Genomic DNA, 27,870 nt, shown 5'->3' on the forward strand with positions numbered 1-27,870 from the left:
CCCTCAAACCCCTTCCCCCCCCAACAATCTGTCTACCAGATTCGCAATGTGCCGAACCTGAGCAGCCGGGAGACAACAAACTGTTCGGTTCATGCGCTCACGGCAACAGATTGCCCTATCTACCTTCCTAATAATGGAGTCCCTTACCACCACAATCTTTCTTTGTATCTGAGCATCCTGAGTCCCCACTGTGCTGGGGGAACTATTCCCCTGGCTGCTAGAGGAATTAGTTTCCCCCAACCTTGCCATTTCTGCCCTGACATTCCCAATATCTTTACTCAATATGCCAAATCTATTGGGATGTGTCAGCTCAGAAATGACCTGCCTCTCCCTATTGCCCCTGCTTCCCCTTCTAACTGTCACCCAGCTACCTACCTGCTTCTCACTAACAGCCCCACCATCTGCACCACTAGTCGAAGCAAGGGCTTGCTCAGTGAGCTCTAAATCACTTTCAAGATTGCCAATGTCCCTCAATATTGCAAGTTGCCTCTTCAGATCAGCAATTTTTGACTCTAAAGAGACCACCCGCTCACACCTCTTACAGCGGTATGCTCCTTGGAACAGCTGCTCCAAGTGCACATACATGTGGCAAGATGTGCATTTAGTGGCATTTTCAATCCTGCTCATTCTAGCAACTATGAAGTTTATAAGTACTAACAGTAAACTGTAATTCAATAAACTATACCTTGTTTAACCACTTCCTTGTTCAAACTGCTTCTGGTTCTAACTGCACACACTTTAAACAACCAGCACTTCAAATCAACAACACAGATCAGTCAGTATACGCAATCTTTGATATTCAGACTGATCTCGTGGAAAGTCCTGCACCCGAATCTTAGATTCAAGAAATAATTTGTCCTCCGCCACAAAGAATTCAGAATTTCCAGAACCATACTTTTAACAAGGTACCATATGAAGACTTTCAAACGTATTTTTTTGAATATCATCTCTCCATTTCACGAGTTTGCATCTTTTTCTCATAGTCCCTGTGCTGTGGTCTTTGAAGAATCTTATTTTCCTGTAGTGTGGAGCAGGGGTGCGCAAAGTTTTCTTGCTGTGCCCCCTGCCTGCTCTCCTCCGTTCTCGCGCCCCCACCCTTTACCTCTGTTCGGCATCAAAAGCGTTGCGGGGTCACGTGACCCGCTGCGTCATTTGACGTCACCTTGCCATGGCAACACGGCATCAAATGATGCCGTGGGGTCATGTGGAATGACATCACATGACGCTGCGTTGCCATGGGGATGCATCCTGTGCCGGCTGAATCTCGATAAGTAAAGGTTGCAGAGGCCTTGCCCAGTCCCCCAGCATTTAATCGAAATGCCTTGGGGATGAGTGCGGGATCTCTGCAACCACCCGCGCCACCCCAAAAAAATCTTGCGCACCCCTGGTGTAGAGGTTCTGCCTTTCTTTCAGACTGCATTATAAGTTCCTTATATTTGTATCTCAGGGGTTGAATTAGTATAGGCCTTGATCTATCTCATTCCTGCCTTTAATTTAGGACCCAATTCCCTCTTTGGATTGAGTCAGAGAGGGGGGGGGAGGGGATAAGAGGCATGTGGGACGGGAGGAAGGGGTGAGATTACCAGCAGGAGGATTCCTTGAAGCTGCAGCATATGACAGTCATGAAGCTTTCAGACCCGTTCCCCTCCTCTCCGACAGAACCACCTCAATCCTCTCTGCAAGACCCTCCCCCTCCTCACTCTCTGCCAAACTCACCTCTACTCCTCTCTCTGATAAACCCATCCCCACAGCTCTCTGCAGCCAGCATATCGGTACAACATGGTAAAAAATAATGGTAAGTATTAAGGTTCCCATCCATTTTTAGCAACATGGTATTGCTATGCTACTTGTCAATTCTTACTCTGATCAAGCACATTAATTCTCACCTGTATGAATCCTATGGTGTGTGATAAGGCTGCTCTTATGTGAAAAGCTTTTCCCACACTCTGTACATGTGAAAGGTTTCTCCCCTGTGTGCACCATCTCGTGTTTGTGGAGGTGGCTCTGAGCACTGAATTGTTTCCCACACTCTATACATGTGAAAGGTTTCTTCCCTTTGTGAATTTTCTTGTGTATGAAGAGGTTATTATTACAAGAAAATGTTTTCTCACACTCTGTACATGTGAAAGGCTTCTCGCCTGTGTGAATTCTCTCATGTATGATGAGGCTGCACTTCAGTGAAAAGCTTTTCCCACACTCTGTACATGGGAAAGGTTTCTCCCCTGTGTGAATCCTCTCATGTATGAGGAGGCTTCTCTTCAGCGAAAAGCTCTTTCCACATTCTGTACAAGTGAAAGGTTTCTTCCCTGTGTGAATCATCACGTGTTGGCGGAGGTGGCTCTGAGAATTGAATTTTTTCCCACACTCTTTACATATTAAAGGTTTCTCCCCTGTGTGAATCCTCTCATGTTGGCGGAGGTGGCTCTTCTGTGAAAAGCTTTTACCACACTCTGTACATGTGAAAGGTTTCATCCCTGTGTGAATCATCTGGTGTAAGCGGAGGCTGCTCTTCTGTGAAAAGGTTTTTGCACACTCCGTACAGGAGAAAGGTTTCTCCCCTGTGTGAGTCCTCTCATGTATGATAAGGCTACTCTTCAGTGAAAAACTTTTCCCACACTCTGTACATCTGAAAGGTTTCTCCCCTGTGTGAATCCTCTCATGTATGAAGAGGCTGCTCTTCAGTGAAAAACTTTTCCCACACTCTGTACATGTAAAAGGTTTCTTCCCTGTGTGAATCTTCTCGTGTTGGTGGAGGTGGCTCTGAGTACTGAATTGTTTCCCACATTCTGTACATGTGAAAGATTTCAACCCTGTGTGAATCATCTGGTGCATGAGGAGGTGGCTCTTTTGTGAAAAGTTTTTCCCACACTCTGCACACGTGAAAGGTTTCTCCCCTTTGTGAATCCTCTCATGTATGAGGAGGCTGCTCTTCTGTGAAAAGCTTTTCCCACACTCTGTACATGTGAAAGTTTTTTCCACTGAGTGAATCTTCTGGTGTGAAAGAAGTTTCCGCTTCAATAAAAAACTTTTCCCACAGTCTGTACAGGTAAAGAGTTGCTCGCTAGTGTGGACACAGATGTGTGTGAGCAGGTCCCTATCCAGTGTGAAACTTTTCCCACACTTACAACAGACAAAAAGCTGAGCATCGCGGCTTCTTCTTGAATCTCGCTCATATCTTTTGCTTAACCCATACTTAGAGTCAGTCTGTCCTGCGTGCTGTACAAGGCCTGTAAATTCACCATTATATGGCACTGGTTCCTTGCACATGTCCAATATGTGACAGGAATCCTTAGTTTTTAGCACTTCTGGACTGCGAGAAATCGACCAGCTTCTGGACATATCAGGGCACCAGTTCTGCTCATCATTCAGGCAGTTCTCTAAGAGAAGAAAACAAAATGAAAACATTTGAGTTTTGTCTATCTGTAAATCAAATTACTAATACAAAATACTTTTCAGAATCTACTTATCACTACTTACTTAACAAAATGTTCTCTTTACTCATGGCTTTAAAATTGATGCACCTGGATATCTAGTGGTCCCAATAACATTTGTGGATGTTCCCAAAGACCTGAAATTTGTTTCTCGCAGCTCTTACAGTAAATTAAATGTAGATATATATATATATATATATATATATATATATATATATATAAGGCCATAGGAACTTGATCACATAACTCTACGGGTTTCGTCTAATTGACTTTATCAAGAGTCATGTGTTGTTGTTCATTTGAGGTTGTATTTACCTCATTTTAAGACCTGCTAAGGAACAGATGATTGTTATGTCCTGATATGTAAAACCATAGAATTCAAAGAGGGTGTACTTTCTTTTTCTCAACTGTAAATGTGTTAAAAGACCTGGTCTACCATGACAAAGCTACCTCATGCCCCCCCCTGAGGCCTACTCACACCCCTGCCAGTTCTTGATTGTCCCTGGATATACTTAGCAATGGATTTTATTGTGGAACTGCCAACATCTAAAGGCATGACCACCATACTGGTGATTGTCCACCATTTCATGCGGCAGGCTCATTTAGATTCACTCAAGAATCTACCCACTGCTGCTGTACTTGCAGACATCTTCCTCGAGGAGATTCTTCACCTGCATAGATTTCCTATGGTCATAGTCTCCAAACGAGGCTTGCAGGTTTGTATCAAAATTTGAGGGCCTTTTGTCACAAAATGGGGAATAATCCTCCACTTTTCCTCTGCCTATCACCCACAGTACAACGGTCTCACAGAGAGGACCAACCAATCATTGAGCAATATCTCCAATGTTGTTTCGGACGATCAGGACGACTGGGCAGACCTGCTTCCCTGGGATGCGTTTGCCCCAATTCGTTAACGATACCACCCAAGAATCTCCCTTTTTTCTGTGCTTATAAATATCATTCTTCAGTCCTCCCAACCTCGGTTACACCTTCTGGAGTCCCCACTGTGGATTTCAAGTTTCAGGAAAGTCAAGATTGCTGGAAGGGAATCCATGCTGCCTTGCGGAAAGCTGCCCTTCAACAGAAATTCCACGGTGACGAGCATAGGCAATCACTGCCGTCTTTCCAAGTAGGTGACGAGGTTTGGCTATCAACAAGAAATATCCAGTTGTGGACACCTTCCGCCAAACTTGGTGCCAAATACATAGGACCATGCAAAATTATCAAACAAGTTAACCCAGTGGCTGTCGAATTAGAGCTTCTAGCAACTCTCCGCATATACCCAGTCTTTCGTGTCTCCCATCTTAAACCAGTGGCCCAGAATTCCTTTTCCCCTGCTATCGATACTCCCCCAAATCCACTCCTGATAGATGGTCAAGAAGAATTTTTGTTAAAAAAAAAAAAGATCATCAATTCCAGGGGATCCCGAGGAAGACTTCAGTATCTAGACCACTGGAAGGGCTACGGTCCAGAGGAACACTCTTATGTGGTTTTCGAGGATGTTCATGACCCCTGCTCACTGGTGAGGAGGTTCTATCAGAGATTCCCATCAAAGTCCATCTTGTACCACCCAGAAGTTGATCCTGAAGGGGGGGCGACGATTGTGAGGCTTCGGCGTGGTCGGCGTCCAATCATGCGTGCATGTTCCAATTCCTGTGCTTAGATCTTGTGCTTTCACCCACACAGAGGTTGCACTGGCCATCTTAGCTACTAGCAACCTACCTATATATAGGCTGGATTTCCTCAAGGAAGTTGCCAGAACATGGTTTCATGTTTGTTCCTGTTAGACTTTAGCATTCCTGTTTGTTTGCACCCATCAGTGATCTCTACGTTTTGACCATGACTCAGCACATTTGCCGCCTGCCTTGACATCAGCCTGTGACCCCGAATCTGCACCTTTGCTGCCTGCCTTTATCCCAGCCTGACCCTGAGTAAGCTATACTCAGTTCAGGATTATCTCACAGTTCAGGTCGGTGATTTGATATCCTACCTCAGCCTTGCAAGCCGGCTTACGGTCTTGAGATGAGCAGCGTTGTACTCCTCCACTCTTGCTCAATGCTCCCCCCACCCCTCATCCTCATCTCACTCAATTTCCCACCCTGTTACACTCACAAAATCCCCCCCAACTCTCTATCACCTCTTTCTCAATTCCCCTCCTCCTCCTAACTCAATTCCCTCCCCCTCCAGATTAATTCCCCAATATCCTCACACTCAACCTCCTTTCCTCCTCCTACATTTTCTACTCTCACTCAATTCTACCACCTCCTCCTCTCATTCAATACCTCCCATCCTCCTCTCACTCAATTCTCCACCTTTATCTCTGTTACGCCGGTGCTGCCCACAGACCAGACTCGTCCCTTATACTGAAGTGGGGACGTATATGTGCACGCACCCGCAGCAGAAGGAGCGTGTCCGGAGTGTGGTGTTTTGGCGTTGCCAGGCCGAGTGTGAATAGGTGTAGCAATATTTGCCGGTACCGGTACAGAAGAGACGAAGTCGTTGCCGTTAGCCAAGGTCAGGGAGAGAGAGATCCGGGAGGTCGAGGTCCAAGCTGTAGTCGAGGGATGAGAGAAGCTGCAAGGTCAAGTGGGAGCCGGGGTCCAGAGCCAGAGAGGAACGTCCGCCAAGCCGGGTCACAACCTGAATAAACGAAGAGCAAAGGGAGAGCCAGAGTAGACGTCCGTAAGCAGAGACTATGTCGAGCGATGTGGGAATGGCAAGACAGGCATTATATAGTGCGGCTGGTGAATAGGAAGAGGAGGCAGACCTGGAGGAGTGTATGGAGTTTCCTGGATAGGCTGCCTAGAGAAGAATGCAGGTGAGCAGTCTTAGGGCCTGATTGTAGGCTGTGTGTTTTGGGGGCGGGGCCTCACTGCAGGAGCAGTGAATAAATTAACTAGATCCGGCGCGCGCTCCGTAATGAGGGGGAGCGCGCCCATGAGCAGCAGCAGCCGCCATAGCTCCAGCCGCCTGCGGAACAGCAGCCGCCCGCCGGGGACGAGGAGGGAGTCCCCCAACCACGGGGACCGGACGGGACCGGCGAGGGGGATGCCCTGCAGCAGCAGGCGCAACATGAGGTGAGGGGAGGTCACGCTGCGGCCGTCGTGACCCCCGAATCCTCACAATCTCAATCTTCCCTACCAAATCTCCACTTAATTCCCCTCCTTCTCCACTTATTTATTCCCCACTTTCTTCCTTTCACTCAATTTTCCGCCCTACTAAATTCTCCCCCTCCACCACTATTGCTAAATTCCTTTCCCCATCCACCTTGCTAAATTCCCCCACTACCCCCTCTCACTCAATTCTGCAACCTCCTCCTCCAACGCAATTCCATGACCTCTTCCTCTCACTCAATTCCCTCATCTTTCTCTCACTCAATTTCCCAATCCTCCTCCTCAATTCAACCCTCCTCCTCTCACTCAATTCCTCCACTCATACTCAGTCCAGCCACCTCCAATTCTCAAACAATCTCCTCTTCTCCTCTCACTCACTCACTTGCCCCTCCTCTTACTCAATACCTCTCCAATTTCACTCATTCCCCCACTTCTTTCACTCAATTTCCCACCCTCTACCACTCACTAGATCCCCCCTCCTCCTCAATTCCCTCCCTGACCCTCTTCCTCTCGCTCAATTACCCCCCCTCCTCCTTTCGCTCAATTCCCCCTATTCCGCTCACTCAATTCCCCACCATCTTACTCAATCCCTCCAACTTTTCCTTATTTTATTCCCCCATCTCACTCATTTCCCCCTCAAACCTCCTTACTTAATTACCCTCTCCTAATTCCACCCCACCTCCTCACTCAATTCACGCTTCCCTCAATTACCCCCCTCCTCCTAAATCCCCCTTCCTTATCCTCCTCTCACTCAATTCCCCGCTCCTCCTCCTCCCCCTTAATTCGTTCCTCTTCCTACCCCCTTCACCCCTTCCCATTCCTAACACTCAATTCCCCCCTTCTCTACTACTCTCGCTCAATTCTCCCTCCTCCCCTCTCGTTCAATCCCAACTACTTCTCCACTCAATTCACACCCTCCTTCACCTATTGTTCAATCCCCCCCAACCCTCCTTCTCTAGCTCGTTTAACCATTTCTCTCTTTATTGAGGTCAGATGATCCTCAGTGTTTGGTTCTTCTTTCACGGACTTAATCTCTAATCTATTCGGTACAATTACTGAATAACCTGGCAACGAGAAAAGGAAAATCCATCCTGTGAAGCTGGGAGTGGAGACTCTTCTTGTGACATCACTGTCACATACCTGTGAGCACGTGACTTGTGCATGGGACAAGGGTTAATACACAGCTATATAGCGGACCCACTTTTTACCTTCCGCAAAGGTCCCTCAAATGAACAATATCTCCCCTCAATCCGTCACAATATACCATCTGTCACGAACAGCACACTTGTGAGTACGTGACTTAGATATGCAACCAGGGTTAATACACGAGGCTAAACTAGCCAACTCGCCTTTCTCCTGCGCAAGGTACTTTCATTGAGTTAATATATTCACTTAGTGAGTTGCAATCATATCTATCCGCTTCTGTCACCAAACAAATATGCAGCCAAAAATATGTATCTGCCATAAGGTCCCTGTTTATTAAAGAAAAAACTATGCACTTAAAGTACAAAAAAATCTGTTGTAGCAAAATGTGTCCGAAAATGTACCCTACTCTATACAGAGCGTGCAAGAGTTCATTCAGAGCCCAAAGCATCACTTATTAAAGTTTCGTTTTTATATACAGTATATATATATATATATATATATATATATATATATATATATATATATATATATATATATTTTTTTTTTTTATATATATATATATATATATATATGGGACATGCACTCCTATATGCAAAAAAGTGACATTTATTGACTCAAAGTTTCAGTCCCCACTGGGACCTCTCTCAAGAAAGTGAGAGTGGGGACAAAAACATTGAGTCAATAAATTTCAATAAATGTATCTTTTTTGCATATACTGTAGGAGTGCCTGTCCCTTTTTTCCTTTTTCTGTATATTTTTGGATAGTCTGCACTATCCCTTTACCCTAATTTTTTATTTTTCTGCTTGCCCTGTTTCAGAGATGATAGCGAGATGATAGCGCGATGATAGCGCGACGATAGAGCGACGATAGAGCGACGATAGAGCGACGATAGAGCGACGATAGGGAGACGATAGAGAGATATATAAAAAATGCAAAATTTACTATTGTTAAATTCTTGTTTTCAGTCATGTTTTGCAGGTTTGGAGGGCTGATGAGCATTAACACAGCGTTTGTGCAGGAAAAAGATCCATTGATTCTGTCAAGTAATGTTATGCAATTTATGCATCTATTTTTTTTGTGACAATACCCTGAATTTCAATGACACGCATATGTGTTTCAACCAGGTCCCATAGAAACTCGCATATATAGAAATGTACTTGCGTGTGTAGAAACACACGCATGATGTACCACACATGTAATTCGCACAGTACACTACTGTATTTCTTCTCAATTATCAATATACAATATTTTCTCTCTTTACAGGTGAAAATGTCCAAGAGCCAGCCAGCCCGTAGAAGATGCCAATTGAAGAAAAAGATTGTACATTTGGAATAAGAGCGAAGAAATGTGTATTATTGTATTTTTCATAAAGACATTTACTGTAATCTAAAAACAAATATTTCATACTTTAAAATATTTCTAAGTCATTTGAAGTTTTTAGGGGAATAAGTGGTGGGTTACATTTAAATACCATTACATATATCATATCGTACAAAATGAATGGAAATAAGGGAGGAGTTACATTGGATTTAGGTTTTTTAAATTTTGAGGACACACTAACGGCAACTATGTTTTCTGCGGAGTATTGCAACCAACGCAAAAACAAAAATTTCCCGGCCGCAATGCAGCAAAAAATTGTGCGGGGGGAGAGGAGGGATATACACCACCCGCAATGACAAATGTGCCAGTAAATCATGCTTTATCTGTAGGAGCCCACTCATAACTTCATTTCCCTAATACTTAGGCAGGCGCCACATTCACGGTTGTGTCTGTGCTCTCCACATTCCCGCCTGTATCTAAAATCTGACAGCCCAACATCTATTTTTGCAGGAGAAACAGATATCTGTATTTTCCATCTCTAAATCATGAAGTGTGTGGTATGATTTCATTTGTGTACCCGCAACAGGTACAGATACCTATGTGTTTATTCATTTTGGTTGCCCGCTGTGTTTGTGCAATTTTTTCTGTAGGGAGATCTGTACAGTGATAGGGAAGAACCACTAGACATTTTTTGTCTCTTGGGAATGGGCCTGAAGAAGGGGTTTGTACCCAGAAACTTTGCCGTTCCCCTTACCCTGTACATTTTATATATTTTTCTCACCCCATCCCATCCCTTTCTTCCCTTCCTTGTTTTTTCTCCTGTTTTTCTTTTTGATGTGTTGTGGTTTTGTTGTTTACTCACATATCGTTTGATTTGTGTTTTTTGCTCATTAAATACTTTTTTGACATATTCCCTCATTTTTGACCCTGTGTGCTGGGAACATTAGATTTCTTTGGATTACTGTGTGGCAGGAAATAGGGTCCTCTCAGTTCCACGTTGCACCACTTCCATCTTCTTCAATTTATGCTTTTTGTGTGCTTTTTTTATTTTTTGTTACATGGTGGAGTTTGTGTTCAGACCTCAATAACAATAATATTTTCAATATAACAGACAAATTATGGCTGTTTTTATTTCACTAGAACGTGTAGCTTATAACTGTATCCATGCTTTATATTATTTTCCCTAATATTGTAGAAACTTCAGTCCATTTTTTTAAACAATTGAATAAAGACAAGTACAAGGAAAGGGTACTTACCACCAACCGGAAATACATCTATTTCTCTCATTATTGGGGTCAGATGTTCCTCAGTGTTCAGCTCTTCTTTCTCTGACTTAATCTCTAACCTCTCCTGTACAATCACTGGAAAACCTGCCAACGAGAGAAGGGAAATCCCTCATGTAAAGCTGGGAGTGGGGAATCTTATTGTGATTTCACCTCCTCTGATATTGGTATATTATAATACCTCTCGTAAAGAAATGTTTAACTGGCCCTTCTGGCAGAAAATGACTTAAAGAATTGAACACATATCTTACAGGCTAGTGATTATACGAGAACACAAGATGAATTAGTTTGGGGCTTGACTCACATAACTGCTAAATAATCAGCCATTCCCTTCTTGCAGGTTTCAAAGCCACCAAAAATGTACTATACTCACTTAACAGGAGTGGATCCATGCTGGTAGTGGGCAGTGCCCCCCTATCCATGCTGGTAGTGGGCAGTGCCCCCCTATCCATGCTGGTAGTGGGCAGTGCCCCTCTGTCCATGCTGGTAATGGGCAGTGTTTCTCTGGAGGTGCTGAGATAGGAGGTTCCTTGGTTTATATTTGTTGGGTGACAGCTGTGCCTGTATAAAAGAGAAGAAATGCAATTAGTATGATCTGTTTTCTTGGACAAATACACAGCATTTAGTATAAGCTTTCAAACCTAATATTATTAACACAAAAACAGTCCCAAAGGAGTCAGAGGAGACAGGGGCGCCAAAACAAACATACAGATGCAGCGGCCGTTATCCGAACATTTCACAGAGCCGTTTTTGTTAACTCGCAGCATTCAAGGGTTATTGTTCCGTCAAGGCTGCCATGAATGCCACGAGTCACACCTGTGTTTAACCCTGTTGTGTCATGTTCCAAGCCTGCAGTGCCATACTTGTCCACCGGGATTGCTGCTGCTAAGCTAAGGAACATTCCAGACCCTGAAACCCGACACCTCGGCTCTACCCCTCAGCCTGCCTATATAAACCTCCCTTTCCTGTTCCTCCCTTGCCCGTTTATACTGGTTCCTCAGCTCTTGCTAGGTTCTTGTGTTTACTACTGTGTTATTGCTATTGTCCTGTTCCAGTCTCCTTGTTGCTGACCCGTCTACGCTATCTGCCGTCTGCCTCCGACCTCTGCTTGTGACACCTACTACACTCCCTGCTGTTCCTGCCACTGGAATCCACTCCAGTCGAAGACCAATCCTTGACAGAATAAAAAACAGGACCTACCATGGATTCCGCCGGAAACAAACCTGACCCAGGCTTGGATGCTCCATGACTTGCATCGTGCCATGGTTGGTAACCAAGAACAACAAGGACACGTTTTCAATCGTCTTGGTCGCGTGAAAGAACATGGTGCCCGCTGGGAAGAACATGTCTTCCGCTTGGAAGAATGTTCCCTCCTCTCAGAGGAACGGGCCGCCCGCGCTGAGGAACGTGCTGTCGGCTTGGACGAACGAGCCACCGCCGCAGAAGCTGAGAACTGTGAAGTACATGCAGCTTTAATCACCACATCTGTTCAAAACACTGTGCCTGTGCAAACCGCGTCCCTGTTTACCCCTTCCGGAAAAAATTTTTTGGGGGGGAAAAAAAAAATCTTTCCTGGATTTCCTTAATCAATGCAGACTTCTGTTTAAGCTTCAGCCCACCATCTATAATACCAACGAAGCCAAGGTTGGACTAATCATAACCCTGCTCAAGGATGAGGAACTTGCTTGGGTTTCCCCTATGTTAGAACAGGATAGCCTACTACTAAGGGATCTGGAGGGGTTCATCAAAGCCATGAGTCTGATTTTTGATGACCAAAACCGTGGTGCAACTGCTGAGGCAACTCTGAACAATCTTCGTCAAAAAAGACGCTCAGCAGCTGAGTATGCGCTGAATTCCGCAGATGGGTTAACGATACTGAGTGGAATGAGGCCACGCAGAGATATCATTTTCGGCAGGGTCTCTCGGAGCAAATTAAAGACCAACTAGCCCGGGTGGTGCCTCCAGAGAGATATTTGAGGAATTTGTCCATTTATGCATCCAAATCGATCACAGGCTTACGGAAAGACGATTGGAGAGACAGGGGTTCCTGCCAAGCAACCCCGGGTTTAGAGATATCAGTACCCCAAGACATTCCAGGGAGACTGAGGAGTCGATGCAAGTAAACACATTGCGGGGACCTCTCTCAACCGGGGAAAGAAATAGACGCCGAACAGAAGATCTCTTTTTATATTGCAGAAACGATGGGCACTATCTTGCCGATTGTCCAAACAAGTTCAGACGGTCTTCTTTCCAGAGCCCTAAGAGAAATAAGCTGCACGCTATTTCAACGTTTTCTCTGCTTCTCAAAGTAAAGATAACCCTCCTTCTCTACATCCACACCTGGTTCCTATTATAATCGAGGACACATCATTTTTCAACCACAGTAATGGTCGACTCAGGGGCAGCAGGGAATTTTATGGACCTAGAATTCGCCAAGAACCGATCGGTATCATTTATTGCATAGGAATCACCAGAAAGGATAGAAGTCGGCGACGGTTCTCCCTTGAGCTCTGGACCTTTTACCCATGAAACAAGTAACTTAACACTAATCATGGAGCCCAATCACCATGAGAAGATTTCATTTGGTCTCATTCCTTCGCCTTTGTTTCCAGTGATTCTGGGAATTCCATGGCTCATGATCCATAACCCACTAATTGACTGGAAGACCAAGACACTCACGTTTCCCTCGGAGCAGTGCCAGCTACCTAAAACTCATATACCAGAGTGTGTGGAAATACATAAGATTACCTCGTCCCAAGAAAATCTACTGCCGACTCCATACTGAATTTTTAGATGTGTGTGACCAGAAGAACGCGGATATGCTTCCCCCACATCGGTCTTATGACTGTCCCATTGAATTATTACCGAGTGCTGCCATTCCGTTCGGAAGAATCTATTCCCTCTCAGAGCCGGAATTGAAGGTCTCCAATGACTACCTACAGGAGAACATGTCAAAGGGTTTCGTCCGACCCTCTACTTCCCCAGCAGGCGCTGCGCTCTTCTTTGTGGGAAAGAAAGACGGTTCTCTACGTCCCTGCATTGACTATCGGGAACTAAATAAGATTACTGTGAAGAACAGGTACCCGTCACCTCTGATTCCCGAACTATTGAAAAGAATTTGGTCAGCCAAGATCTTTACCAAATTAGATCTCAGGGGAGCGTATAATTTGGTCCGTATTCGACCCGGTGAAGAATGGAAGACAGCCTTCCGAACGTGTTATGGGCACTATGAATGCCTGGTGATGCCTTTTGGACGCTGTAATGCCCCTGCTACCTTCCAGCATTTAATCAATGATGTCCTCCGAGAGTTATTGGATCAATTCGTAGTGGCATACCTGGATGACATCCTAGTCTTCTCAGATAACATCATGGATCACCAGAAACGTGTCCGGATTGTCCTTGAGCGTCTCCGTAAGCACAAATTGAACATCAAATTAAAAAACGTGTGGAGCATGCCAATTTTGGTCCCCCAATAATACTGAATTTTGTTCAAATGTGAGTGGTGAAAAATTCTTGGTGGACTCCTGTATCGTATGTAGATCCGACCACATAATATATCTGTTAGAATGCCCCTGCAAGTTGCAGTATGTGGGGAAACCAGTGAGACGAGTATGAACAAGAATTATTGAACATCTTAGTAGTACTAAAAGAAAATTGACTATTGACTACACATAGTATATCCAATCACTTTTTAGAACACCATCAGGGGGATCCTACTGGTTTAACCTTTGTCATTAAACACGTTATACAGAATTGGCGAGGGGGGGGACAGGGATCTAGAATGAATAAAGAGGGAAACATTCTGGATCCATATATTGAGGACCTTCTTTCCCAGAGGACTCACTATGGAGATAGATATTGTTCCCTTCCTCAAGTGATTTAATGTCTTCATGCCTCTAACAGTGTTTTCTCTCTTCTTTTCTGTCCTCCATCCCATGTTATCTTATCGTGTTATCTATAATTGGGGGCAATTCCCCCTTTTCATGATACTCTGTATTTATAGTTAGGTACCTGTCTGGTTAGCAGCACATTCCTTGACATTGCTATGTATGTTATTGATGTTGTATTTACATTATCTAATGTTCTTAGTCATTACATCTCATTAGAGTAGCTTCATCGATCTCTCCATGTATAATGTCCTCATTGAAATACATATGTATATATTAATGTAATAGGTTATATGTATATTCCTTATGTTGTACCTATATCATCTAGTATAATTATTCTATTGTAAGCAATATTAAACACTTCATCACATCTGATCTACGCTGGAAAGGAGGATAATATCTATCCAGACTGCACATCTCAGCACTTTACTATTTATATTTGCCGTGACCTCACTTATTTTCAAATTATGCACTTCCTTCCACCAGCCTCCTTATGTCTCTAACTCTATTCATATATCTCCATCTCTCCTTTCTTCCCCACTTCTCTGTTCACATGAACTCCTTTCTTACCTGCGCCCTCCGACACTACACAGCTATACCCCCTGCTCTAAAACACACCCCTACAAATCATCCTCACACATCCTCTTTCTATCCATGCTTCTCCTCGCTTCTGGGGATATCTCTCCCAATCCTGGTCCCTGCTTTATTTCTACATGTTCTCGTCCTTGCCTCCCACATGCAACTTCTACTCCTTCTGGTGTTAACCCATCCAACATCATACCCATCCCCTGTCACCCTCCCTCCTCTCTCCCTTTCTCCTGTGCCCTTTGGAATGCTCGCTCCCTCTCTAACAAGTTCCTCTCTGTGCATTACTCCTTTCTCTCCCACTCCCTGCTTCTCTTTGCTATAACTGAGACCTGGCTCACTCAGTCTGACTCTGTTCTGGAAGCTGCCCTCTCTTATGGTGGCCTTTCCTTCTCCCACACTCCGCGCCCTGATGGCAGGGGTGGAGGCGTGGGGCTCCTGCTCTCCTCTCGCTGCAGTTACCGAATCCTTCCTATTCCCCCCTCTCTTGCTTTTCCCTCCTTTGAGGCTCACACAGTCCAGATCTTCTCTGCTCTCCACGTGGCGGTCATCTACCTCTACTCATCCCCCTTCTGCCTTTCTCTTTCACTTTGAATCCTGGCTCTTTCTTTCTCTCCTCAGACTCAGTCCTTGGGGACTTCAATTGCCACATTGATGACCCCTCTCTCCCTTGGGCTTCCCGCTTTCTCTCTCTAACCTCTTCTTTTGGCCTTCAACAGTGGACTGCAGCCAGAACGCACAAGGACGGCCACTACCTAGACCTGGCTTTCACAAAAAACTTCTCACTGATTTCTCCATTTCCCCCTTTCCTCTCTCTGGCTATCACCTCATATTCTCTCTCTCTCGCTTCTCCCCCTCTCCATCAGGAAGGAATTTATTTCCCCCCTTATGAGATATCATTGGATGATGTGTCACTGGGGTTTTTTGTTTGCCTTCCTCTGGATCAATAAAGTACAGATATAGGATTAAGTATCTGTTGTCTAAATTGAGCATAGGTTGAACTTGGACGCATGTCTTTTTTTCAACCTCATCTACTAAAAGTAGACACCGGGCTTGTGGATATTGTGGTGTTATGACAGTGAGGGGGTCTTGGTGTAGTTGTGGCAGTGGAATGGGGGAAAAATATTAATTGTTATGGACATGTTTATCTTCAGGTAGCAGTGAGACAACCTGGAAGATATGTCTAGGACATTTGGCCGCGAGTGTTTGGCTGCGATCAAAATGCCGCTTGTGTTTCTCCGCAGGGAAACGAGCACGGCCAAGTCCCATTCCACAGGAGGAGATTGCAGAGAGATAGTTGAGCCGCATATCCGGCACCAAAGGAGACGGAGGAAGAGATACGCTGCACGTAACCCCCAGCCACGCAGCCACGCCGCGAGGAAACCAAAACTGCAGTTCGGAAATACCAGCGCAAGCGGCTTGCGCATCAACCAAAGGATCCTAAAAAGTTTTTCTATCCTTTGCTTATATTATAAGCGTGTTTGTGAGTGCGATACAGAGTTTGTTCATATTATACATTTTCCCAAACAGTATAACACTACTGGTTCCCCTTATTTCTCTCTCTTTTTTTGTTTTTGATGTTGTATGTTTGTCCACCACGGAGCAGCACTCTTCTTTGAACTTTAGATTTGGACTTTTTGCTCAAGTAGGAGAGCATTTGTGGAGTACTGCACCTGTGGTAACTTTTTGAAGATGTTGTGCTTTACACTCTATATTATCTGTATACTGGTCACTAATTAGATTTACATTGTCACACACACGTTGTTATAGAGTAGCACCACAGATACTTATATTCTCTATATCTAGTGAGCCAGGAGAAGGCTGCGTCACGGAGGCCCATGGATTGGAGAATGTTTAGAAGAAGGTGTAATAAACAGTGTGGAAGGCAACAGAGAAGTACAGGAGAATTAGTACGGAGAAATGACCTTTAGATTCAGCTGTGAGTTGGTCATTAGTCACTTTTGTTAGTGCTGTCTCAGTGGAGTGTACAGGACGGAAATCAGATTGTAAAGAGTCAGGGAGTTGTAGGAGACAAAGTGAGTCAGGCGGTTGTACAGGCATACCCCGTTTTACGTACACTCACAAGTACGTACATTTTTTTTAATTGCACCTTGCCCCCTGTGTACGTACACATGCTTCGCGAGTACGGACACCAGGGGGCAGCGTGCGCACGCTGCGGCGGTGTGCCCTCTCTTCCTCTCCCCGGCGCTTCCTTTACCCGGCTCCCCTAGCTCTTCAGTTCCCCAGCTCCCCCCTGGCTCTTCCTTTCCCCGGCTCTTCCGAACACCCCCCACCTCCCCCGGCTCTTCAGATCAACCCCCTGGCTCTTCCGATCACCCCCCACACCCCCTGGCTCTTCCGATCACCCCCCCACCCCCCATGGCTCATCCGATCAACCCCCCAACCCCCCTGGCTCTTCCGATCACCCCCCACCCCCCCTGGCTCTTCCGATCACCCCCTCATCCCCCCTGGCTCTTCCGATCACCCCCTCACCCCCCTGGCTCTTTCGATCACCCCCTCACCCCCCCTGGCTCTTCCGATCACCCCCTCACTCCCCTGGCTCTTCCGATCACCCCCTCCACCCCCCTGGCTCATCCGATCACCCCCCCACCCCCCTGGCTCTTCCAATCACTCCCCCACCCCCCTGGCTCTTCCAATCACTCCCCCACCCCCCCTGGCTCTTCCGATCACTCCCCCACCCCCCTTGGCTCTTCCGATCACTCCCCCACCCCCCTTGGCTCTTCCGATCACCCCCTTACCCCCTGGCTCTTCCGATCACCCCCTCCACCCCCCCTGGCTCTTCCGATAGCCCCCCCCACCCCCCTGGCTCTTCCGATCACTCCCCCACCCCCCCCCTGGCTCTTCCGATCACTCCCCCACCCCCCTTGGCTCATCCATCACCCCCCTTGGCTCATCCATCACCCCCCTGGCTCATCCAATCACCCCCCCCCCCCGAGCCCGCTCAGAGCCTCCGCTTACTGCCGTGCTTCTGCCGCCCGCAACCTGCACACTGCTTCAGGTAGGGGAAGAAAGGGAGGAGGGACATGGGAGGGTTGATGTGAGGGACATGGGGGGGTTGATGTGAGGAACATGCAGGGGGGGGTGATGTGAAGGACATGCAGGGAGGGGGGTGATGTGAGGGACATGCAGGGGGGGGTGATGTGAGGGACATGCAGGGGGGGATGATGTGAAGGACATGCAGGGAGGGGGGATGATGTGAGGGACATGCAGGGGGGGTGATGATGTGAGGGTCATGCAGGGGGGGATGATGTGAGGGACATGCAGGGGGGGTGATGATGTGAGGGACATGCAGGGGGGGGATGATGTGAGGGACATGCAGGGGGGGGTGATGTGAAGGACATGCAGGGAGGGGGGTGATGTGAAGGACATGCAGGGAGGGGGGATGATGTGAGGGACATGCAGGGGGGGTGATGATGTGAGGGACATGCAGGGGGGGGATGATGTGAGGGACATGCAGGGGGGGATGTGAGGGACATGCAGGGGGGGGATGATGTGAGGGACATGCAGGGGGGGATGTGAGGGACATGCAGGGGGGGGATGATGTGAGGGACATGCAGGGGGGGGATGATGTGAGGGACATGCAGGGGGGGTGATGATGTGAGGGTCATGCAGGGGGGGATGATGTGAGGGACATGCAGGGGGGGTGATGATGTGAGGGACATGCAGGGGGGGATGATGTGAGGGACATGCAGGGGGGGTGATGATGTGAGGGACATGCAGGGGGGGATGATGTGAGGGACATGCAGGGGGGGGATGATGTGAGGGACATGCAGGGGGGGGGATGATGTGAGGGACATGCAGGGGGGGGCATATATGGGACATGCAGGGGGGGGGATGATGTGAGGGACATGCAGGGGGGGGATGATGTGAGGGACATGCAGGGGGGGATGATGTGAGGGACATGCAGGGGGGGGGATGATGTGAGGGACATGCAGGGGGGGGGGATGATGTGAGGGACATGCAGGGGGGGGCATATATGGGACATGCAGGGTGGTGATATGAGGGGTGTTGGAGGAGATGTGATTATTTTACCCGTGCGGCCCGATTTTTGTATGGGGAGGGAGGGCTCTTTTAAAATGTATTGAGGCGGTGGGGGTCTTTTAAAATGTATTGAGGCGGTGGGGGGCTTTTAAAATGTATTAAGGCGGTGGGGGTCTTTTTAAAATGTATTGGCGGGAGCGGGTATTTTTATTATGTATTGTGGGGTGGGGTTACATGTATTTAGAGGGTTGGGGGGTTTTGGTATGTATTTTGTGGGGGGGATTGAGTGAGTGGGGTAATTGACATAATTTTTACATAATTTTCCGTTCATCCATTTTGCATCTGCCAGCACTAGTAAGAAAAAAAATCAGCTGACATTAAAGATTTTCTTTCTATAAAGCTATTTTGGTTACAAATGCGTTATTTACATCAGTTATGCACGTATATAACGATTTCAGTACAGTACAAGCATCGATAAGTGGGAAAAAAAGTAGTGCTTCACTTTAAGTACATTTTCACTTTACATACATGCTCCGGTCCCATTGCGTACGTTAATGCGGGGTGTGCCTGTGTTACATAGTTACATACATGCTCCGGTCCCATTGCGTATGTTAATGCGGGGTATGCCTGTGTTACACAGTTACATACATGCTCCGGTCCCATTGCGTATGTTAAAGCGGGGTATGCCTGTGTTAAATACATGCTCCGGTCCCATTGCGTATGTTAAAGCGGGGTGTGCCTGTGTTACATAGTTACATACATGCTCCGGTCCCATTGCGTACGTTAATGCGGGGTGTGCCTGTGTTACATAGTTACATACATGCTCCGGTCCCATTGCGTACGTTAATGCGGGGTATGCCTGTGTTACATAGTTACATACATGTGCCGGTCCCATTGCGTATGTTAAAGCGGGGTATGCCTGTGTTACATAGTTACATACATGCTCCGTCCCATTGCGTATGTTAAAGCGGGGTGTGCCTGTGTTACATACATGCTCCGGTCCCATTGCGTATGTTAAAGCGGGGTGTGCCTGTGTTACATACATGCTCCGGTCCCATTGCGTATGTTAAAGCGGGGTGTGCCTGTGTTACATACATGCTCCGGTCCCATTGTGTATGTTAAAGCGGGGTGTGCCTGTGTTACATACATGCTCCGGTCCCATTGCGTATGTTAAAGCGGGGTATGCCTGTGTTACATACATGCTCCGGTCCCATTGCGTATGTTAAAGCGGGGTGTGCCTGTGTTACATACATGCTCCGGTCCCATTGCGTATGTTAAAGCGGGGTGTGCCTGTGTTACATACATGCTCCGGTCCCATTGCGTACGTTAATGCGGGGTATGCCTGTGTTACATAGTTACATACATGTGCCGGTCCCATTGCGTATGTTAAAGCGGGGTATGCCTGTGTTACATAGTTACATACATGCTCCGGTCCCATTGCGTACGTTAATGCGGGGTATGCCTGTGTTACATAGTTACATACATGTGCCGGTCCCATTGCGTATGTTAAAGCGGGGTATGCCTGTGTTACATAGTTACATACATGCTCCGGTCCCATTGCGTACGTTAATGCGGGGTATTCCTGTGTTACATAGTTACATACATGCTCCGGTCCCATTGCGTACGTTAATGCGGGGTATGCCTGTGTTACATAGTTACATACATACTCCAGTCCCATTGCGTACGTTAATGCGGGGTGTGCCTGTGTTACATACATGTGCCGGTCCCATTGCGTATGTTAAAGCGGGGTATGCCTGTGTTACATAGTTACATACATGCTCCGGTCCCATTGTGTACGTTAATGCGGGGTATGCCTGTGTTACATAGTTACATACATGCTCCGGTCCCATTGCGTACGTTAATGCGAGGTATGCCTGTGTTACATAGTAACATACATGCTCCGGTCCCATTGCGTACGTTAATGCGGGTGTGCCTGTGTTACATAGTTACATACATGCTCCGGTCCCATTGCGTACGTTAATGCGGGGTATGCCTGTGTTACATAGTTACATACATGCTCCGGTCCCATTGCGTACGTTAATGCGGGGTATGCCTGTGTTACATAGTAACATACATGCTCCGGTCCCATTGCGTATGTTAAAGCGGGGTGTGCCTGTGTTACATACATGCTCCGGTCCCATTGCGTATGTTAAAGCGGGGTGTGCCTGTGTTACATACATGCTCCGGTCCCATTGCGTATGTTAAAGCGGGGTATGCCTGTGTTACATAGTTACATACATGCTCCGGTCCCATTGTGTACGTTAATGCGGGGTATGCCTGTGTTACATAGTTACATACATGCTCCGGTCCCATTGTGTACGTTAATGCGGGGTATGCCTGTGTTACATAGTTACATACATGCTCCGGTCCCATTGCGTACGTTAATGCGGGGTATGCCTGTGTTACATAGTTACATACATGCTCCGGTCCCATTGCGTACGTTAATGCGGGGTATTCCTGTGTTACATAGTAACATACATGCTCCGGTCCCATTGCGTACGTTAATGCGGGGTGTGCCTGTGTTACATAGTTACATACATGCTCCGGTCCCATTGCGTACGTTAATGCGGGGTATGCCTGTGTTACATAGTTACATACATGCTCCGGTCCCATTGCGTACGTTAATGCGGGGTATGCCTGTGTTACATAGTAACATACATGCTCCGGTCCCATTGCGTATGTTAAAGCGGGGTGTGCCTGTGTTACATACATGCTCCGGTCACATTGCGTATGTTAAAGCGGGGTGTGCCTGTGTTACATACATGCTCCGGTCCCATTGCGTATGTTAAAGCGGGGTATGCCTGTGTTACATACATGCTCCGGTCCCATTTCGTACGTTAATGCGGGGTATGCCTGTGTTACATAGTTACATACATGCTCCGGTCCCATTGCGTACGTTAATGCGGGGTATGCCTTTGTTACATAGTTACATACATGCTCCGGTCCCATTGCGTACGTTAATGCGGGGTGTGCCTGTGTTACATAGTTACATACATGTGCCGGTCCCATTGCGTATGTTAATGCGGGGTGTGCCTGTGTTACATAGTTACATACATGTGCCAGTCCCATTGCGTGTGTTAAAGCGGGGTGTGCCTGTGTTACATACATGCTCCGGTCCCATTGCGTATGTTAAAGCGGGGTGTGCCTGTGTTACATACATGCTCCGGTCCCATTGCGTATGTTAAAGCGGGGTATGCCTGTGTTACATACATGCTCCGGTCCCATTTCGTACGTTAATGCGGGGTATGCCTGTGTTACATAGTTACATACATGCTCCGGTCCCATTGCGTACGTTAATGCGGGGTATGCCTTTGTTACATAGTTACATACATGCTCCGGTCCCATTGCGTACGTTAATGCGGGGTGTGCCTGTGTTACATAGTTACATACATGTGCCGGTCCCATTGCGTATGTTAATGCGGGGTGTGCCTGTGTTACATAGTTACATACATGTGCCGGTCCCATTGCGTGCGTTAAAGCGGGGTATGCCTGTGTCACATAGTTACATACATGCTCCGGTCCCATTGCGCACGTTAATGCGGGGTATGCTTGTGTTACATAGTTACATACATGCTCCGGTCCCATTGCGTACGTTAATGCGGGGTATTCCTGTGTTACATAGTAACATACATGCTCCGGTCCCATTGCGTACGTTAATGCGGGGTGTGCCTGTGTTACATAGTTACATACATGCTCCGGTCCCATTGCGTACGTTAATGCGGGGTATGCCTGTGTTACATAGTTACATACATGCTCCGGTCCCATTGCGTACGTTAATGCGGGGTATGCCTGTGTTACATAGTAACATACATGCTCCGGTCCCATTGCGTATGTTAAAGCGGGGTGTGCCTGTGTTACATACATGCTCCGGTCACATTGCGTATGTTAAAGCGGGGTGTGCCTGTGTTACATACATGCTCCGGTCCCATTGCGTATGTTAAAGCGGGGTATGCCTGTGTTACATACATGCTCCGGTCCCATTTCGTACGTTAATGCGGGGTATGCCTGTGTTACATAGTTACATACATGCTCCGGTCCCATTGCGTACGTTAATGCGGGGTATGCCTTTGTTACATAGTTACATACATGCTCCGGTCCCATTGCGTACGTTAATGCGGGGTGTGCCTGTGTTACATAGTTACATACATGTGCCGGTCCCATTGCGTATGTTAATGCGGGGTGTGCCTGTGTTACATAGTTACATACATGTGCCGGTCCCATTGCGTGTGTTAAAGCGGGGTGTGCCTGTGTTACATACATGCTCCGGTCCCATTGCGTATGTTAAAGCGGGGTGTGCCTGTGTTACATACATGCTCCGGTCCCATTGCGTATGTTAAAGCGGGGTATGCCTGTGTTACATACATGCTCCGGTCCCATTTCGTACGTTAATGCGGGGTATGCCTGTGTTACATAGTTACATACATGCTCCGGTCCCATTGCGTACGTTAATGCGGGGTATGCCTTTGTTACATAGTTACATACATGCTCCGGTCCCATTGCGTACGTTAATGCGGGGTGTGCCTGTGTTACATAGTTACATACATGTGCCGGTCCCATTGCGTATGTTAATGCGGGGTGTGCCTGTGTTACATAGTTACATACATGTGCCGGTCCCATTGCGTGCGTTAAAGCGGGGTATGCCTGTGTCACATAGTTACATACATGCTCCGGTCCCATTGCGCACGTTAATGCGGGGTATGCTTGTGTTACATAGTTACATACATGCTCCGGTCCCATTGCGTACGTTAATGCGGGGTATGCCTGTGTTACATAGTTACATACATGCTCCGGTCCAATTGCTTACGTTAATGCGGGGTGTGCCTGTGTTACATAGTTACATACATGTGCCGGTCCCATTGCGTACGTTAATGCGGGGTATGCCTGTGTTATATACATGCTCCGGTCCCATTGCGTACGTTAATGCGGGGTGTGCCTGTGTTATATAGTTACATACATGTGCCGGTCCCATTGCGTACGTTAATGCGGGGTATGCCTGTGTTACATAGTTACATACATGCTCCGGTCCCATTGCGTACGTTAATGCGGGGTATGCCTGTGTTATATACATGCTCCGGTCCCATTGCGTACGTTAATGCGGGGTATGCCTGTGTTACATAGTTACATACATGTGCCGGTCCCATTGCGTACGTTAATGCGGGGTATGCCTGTGTTACATAGTTACATACATGCTCCGGTTCCATTGCGTACGTTAATGCGGGGTATGCCTGTGTTATATACATGCTCCGGTCCCATTGCGTACGTTAAAGCGGGGTATGCCTGTGTTACACAGTTACATACATGCTCCGGTCCCATTGCGTACGTTAATGCGGGGTATGCCTGTGTTACATAGTTACATACATGCTCCGATCCCATTGCGTACGTTAATGCGGGGTATGCCTGTGTTACATAGTTACATACATGCTCCGGTCCCATTGCGTACGTTAATGCGGGGTATGCCTGTGTTACATAGTTACATACACGCTCCGGTCCCATTGCGTATGTTAATGCGGGGTATGCCTGTGTTACATAGTTACATACATGCTCCGGTCCCATTGCGTATGTTAATGCGTGGTGTGCCTGTATATACAAATCGCTTAAGTAGCTTAGAGGCAAAAGAGAGAAGAGAGATAAGTCGTTAGAGGGGGGGGGATAAGTGAAGTGAGGGTTTCTTTAGAAAGAAAATGGGAGTGTGCCAGAGGTGAGAGGATGAGTTAGGGTGGGGCTTAGTGTGCCAGAGGTGAGAGGTTAGAGAGATGAGTTAGGGTGGGGTTTAGTGTGCCAGAGGTGAGAGGTTAGAGAGATGAGTTAGGGCGGGGCTTAGTGTGCCAGAGGTGAGAGGTTAGAGAGATGAGTTAGGGCGGGGCTTAGTGTGCCAGAGGTGAGAGGTTAGAGAGATGAGTTAGGGCGGGGCTTAGTGTGCCAGAGGTGAGAGGTTAGAGAGATGAGTTAGGGCGGGGCTTAGTGTGCCAGAGGTGAGAGGTTAGAGAGATGAGTTAGGGCGGGGCTTAGTGTGCAAGTGGTGAGAGGTTAGAGAAATGAGTGAAGGTGGGGCTTAGTGTGCCAGAGGTGAGAGGTTAGAGAGATGAGTGAGGGTGGGGCTTAGTGTGCCAGAGGTGAGAGGTTAGAGAGATGAGTGAGGGTGGGGCTTAGTGTGCCAGAGGTGAGAGGTTAGAGAGATGAGTTAGGGTGGGGCTTAGTGTGCCAGAGGTGAGAGGTTAGAGAGATGAGTTAGGGTGGGGCTTAGTGTGCCAGAGGTGAGAGGTTAGAGAGATGAGTTAGAGTGGGGCTTAGTGTGCCAGAGGTGAGAGGTTAGAGAGATGAGTGAGGGTGGGGCTTAGTGTGCCAGAGGTGAGAGGTTAGAGAGATGAGTGAGGGTGGGGCTTAGTGTGCCAGATGTGAGAGGTTAGAGAGATGAGTTAGGGTGGGGCTTAGTGTGCCAGAGGTGAGAGGTTAGAGAGATGAGTTAGGGTGGGGCTTAGTGTGCCAGAGGTGAGAGGTTAGAGAGATGAGTGAGGGTGGGGCTTAGTGTGCCAGAGGTGAGAGGTTAGAGAGATGAGTGAGGGTGGGGCTTAGTGTGCCAGAGGTGAGAGGTTAGAGAGATGAGTTAGGGTGGGGCTTAGTGTGCCAGAGGTGAGAGGTTAGAGAGATGAGTGAGGGTGGGGCTTAGTGTGCCAGAGGTGAGAGGTTAGAGAGATGAGTGAGGGTGGGGCTTAGTGTGCCAGAGGTGAGAGGTTAGAGAGATGAGTTAGGGTGGGGCTTAGTGTGCCAATTATAACCCTGTCCTCTGAGGCTCTAAACTCCTCTGCACCTCCATATATCTCACCTCAGATCTCTTGTTACACCCGTACTCGCCTCCTAAACTCAACACCAGGACGCCTCATCTCTGCACCATTTACCTACACAGCCCTCTCCCATGTTACAGCCTTTCCCATAATCCCTCACTCCCTACGGAACTCTCTTTCACTCAATAGTCACCAAACCCCTCACTTCTGTATTCAACCCTCGCTGACAATGCAACTAATTAAAGCATCCCATGAAACCCACTTTGGGGCAGAATATATAAAGGTGAATCAGTCTTGTATCCTCCCCAAGATAACCAAGGTGCAGTCCTGCTGGTCTCTCTCTAACCCAGAGGATATATGTGTAATACACAACACGCTTTACAGTATGTGTCATGGGTTCCCCTGGTGCCCCTCACCTCCCGGCGCGGTCGCGCCTAGCACCGGAGGCAGGTGGGGGCGGCACCGCGGGGGAGTAGGGAGCGGTGAACGGCTCGCCGGAGGCTTACTCCGCATTGCGCCACCATCTTGGGCTATGTTGTGCATGCGCAGTACAGGCGCGCAAGGCACAAGAGTAATAGGAGGCTCCGTGGGGAACTACAAGTCCCATAAAAGGCACAGGGGCAAGGGACCACATGCTGCGCGAGAGTCAATAGGGCTCCAGGATTCCCTGCTGCAGGGAGTGGATAGATTTCGGGCGCAGAGATCACGCTAGTCAGTTGGAGCTGGGACTCTGACAGGGTAGCAGGTAGGTGCAGGGGTCCGCGACCCTCTGCACTAAGCCAGATTCCCCCTAGACCCCAGCTAGGCCCGACTCAATTGCTCAGCTTGTGGCTGCTGTAGAGACAAGCCCTTAGGTAGGGACTCTGCTCCATTAGCTGTTTGATAGATCAGGGACACAGCTGCGACACTGCACAGCCCTGAAAATTGGGATCTGGGATTAAATCCCATTGCAAGGTGTATGGACTGTATGTGGGATACTCCAGCTGGATACAACCCACACGGGGGAGGACCCATCATTGAGGCCGTCATCATGGTTGGATCAGCAGATCCTGTAAAGCTACCAGTCGGCGCGCCCGTGTGCTGGAGCACCCGGCAGGTACCTACTTCAATAAGTGCACCAACCTATAAACACACCTCATAGTGGCAGCATTGACCACATGTAAGTGTGGGGGTTTATCTGCTTGTGGACACCAGGGTGGTGGAGCGCCCGAGGGCCCCATCAGGTACTGTGGACACGGTGTGGGGGTAACACAGTGGTGGGGTACGGCCGTGTGAGGCTATAGAGGGTAGCTGTAACCAGTAGCATTATTATTCTCATTCACTCATTTATCTATGTTCTTAGTAAAGGTTATGGTTATCATATAGTGTGTGTGCGTATCAGTATTTTGGTTCCTGTTAGGGGCTCCTCCCCCTATGTTGGGATCACTGCCAGGTGGAGGCGCTGCACTGAGATTGTTGTTACTATAGCTCCCCGTGGCGAAGGCTTGGGACCTCTGTGAGCCAACAGGTAATGCCAGCACCAGTACACTCTTCACACTAGGGTGAAAGAGGGCTACATGTATATTACAGTCGTCAGTGGTTAATCCACCAACATCTCTATCTAAATATTACAATGTGGGAGAGATCCCTGTGACTCACAGCTCATGGGCCCTCTGGTACCGGCAGCTCTCCTCTGTGGGTGCAGGATGGGTAACAGCTGGACCTGTGGTTCCCCTCTGTGGGTGCAGGATGGGTAACAGCTGGACCTGTGGTTCCCCTCTGTGGGTGCAGGATGGGCAGCAGCTGGAACTGTGGTTCCCCTCTGTGGGTGCAGGATGGGTAACAGCTGGACCTGTGGTTCCCCTCTGTGGGTGCAGGATGGGTAACAGCTGGACCTGTGGTTCCCCTCTGTGGGTGCAGGGCTGGGTGCTGGACCTGTGGTTCCCCTCTGTGGGTGCAGGATGGGTGCTGGACCTGTGGATCTCCTCTGTGGGTGCTGGACCCGTGGTTCTCCCCTGTGGGTGCAGGATGGGTGCTGGACCTGTGGTTCCCCTCTGTGCGTGCAGGATGGGTGCTAGACCTGTGGTTCCCCTCTGTGGGTGCAGGTGGGTGCTGGACCTGTGGTTCCCCTCTGTGGGTGCAGGATGGGTGCTGGACCTGTGGTTCCCCTCTGTGGGAGCAGGGTGGGTAACAGTTGGACCTGTGGTTCCCCTCTGTGGGTGCAGGCTGGGTGCAGGACCTGTGGTTCCCCTCTGTGGGTGCAGGGTGGGTGCTGGGGAGATGATCAGATGCTTGCTGAGCTGTAACCTCCTACTGGATAGGGCAGAGAGGCTTAACTCAC

At 47.9% G+C, this 27,870-nt stretch overlaps 1 protein-coding gene across 2 annotated transcripts; it reads right to left on the reverse strand.

Annotated features, from left to right (window-relative positions):
* LOC142468973 (uncharacterized) lies at window positions 1–27,870 on the reverse strand. 2 transcript variants are annotated; one of them, XM_075575764.1, is made up of 4 exons: window positions 27,189–27,870; window positions 10,668–10,855; window positions 10,268–10,381; window positions 1–3,377 (listed from the first exon to the last, which is right to left on the reverse strand). In XM_075575764.1, exons 2-4 carry the CDS (start codon window positions 10,774–10,776, stop codon window positions 1,876–1,878), a joined length of 1,725 nt encoding a protein of 574 aa, XP_075431879.1. In that variant the 5' UTR covers window positions 10,777–10,855; window positions 27,189–27,870; the 3' UTR covers window positions 1–1,875. The 2 variants fall into 2 exon arrangements, with proteins under 2 accessions (XP_075431879.1, XP_075431967.1); XM_075575852.1 differs by lacking the exons at window positions 10,668–10,855; window positions 27,189–27,870 and adding an exon at window positions 5,909–6,071 and having other exon boundaries at window positions 10,268–10,350.

Source organism: Ascaphus truei, chromosome 1 (assembly GCF_040206685.1).
Source record: "Ascaphus truei isolate aAscTru1 chromosome 1, aAscTru1.hap1, whole genome shotgun sequence".
Lineage (NCBI taxonomy): Eukaryota > Metazoa > Chordata > Amphibia > Anura > Ascaphidae > Ascaphus > Ascaphus truei.

What these genes read in the sequence shown, in the direction of transcription:
- LOC142468973 (XM_075575764.1), bottom strand. Translation starts at nt 10,776, where the DNA reads ATGGACAGAGGGGCACTGCCCACTACCAGCATGGATAGGGGGGCACTG. An exon ending in CATGGATCCACTCCTGTTAA is followed by an intron (nt 10,382 to 10,667) that starts GTGAGTATAGTA and finishes TCTCGTTGGCAG; the next exon opens with GTTTTCCAGTGATTGTACAG. An exon ending in AGATGTATTTCCGGTTGGTG is followed by an intron (nt 3,378 to 10,267) that starts GTAAGTACCCTT and finishes TTCTTCTCTTAG; the next exon opens with AGAACTGCCTGAATGATGAG.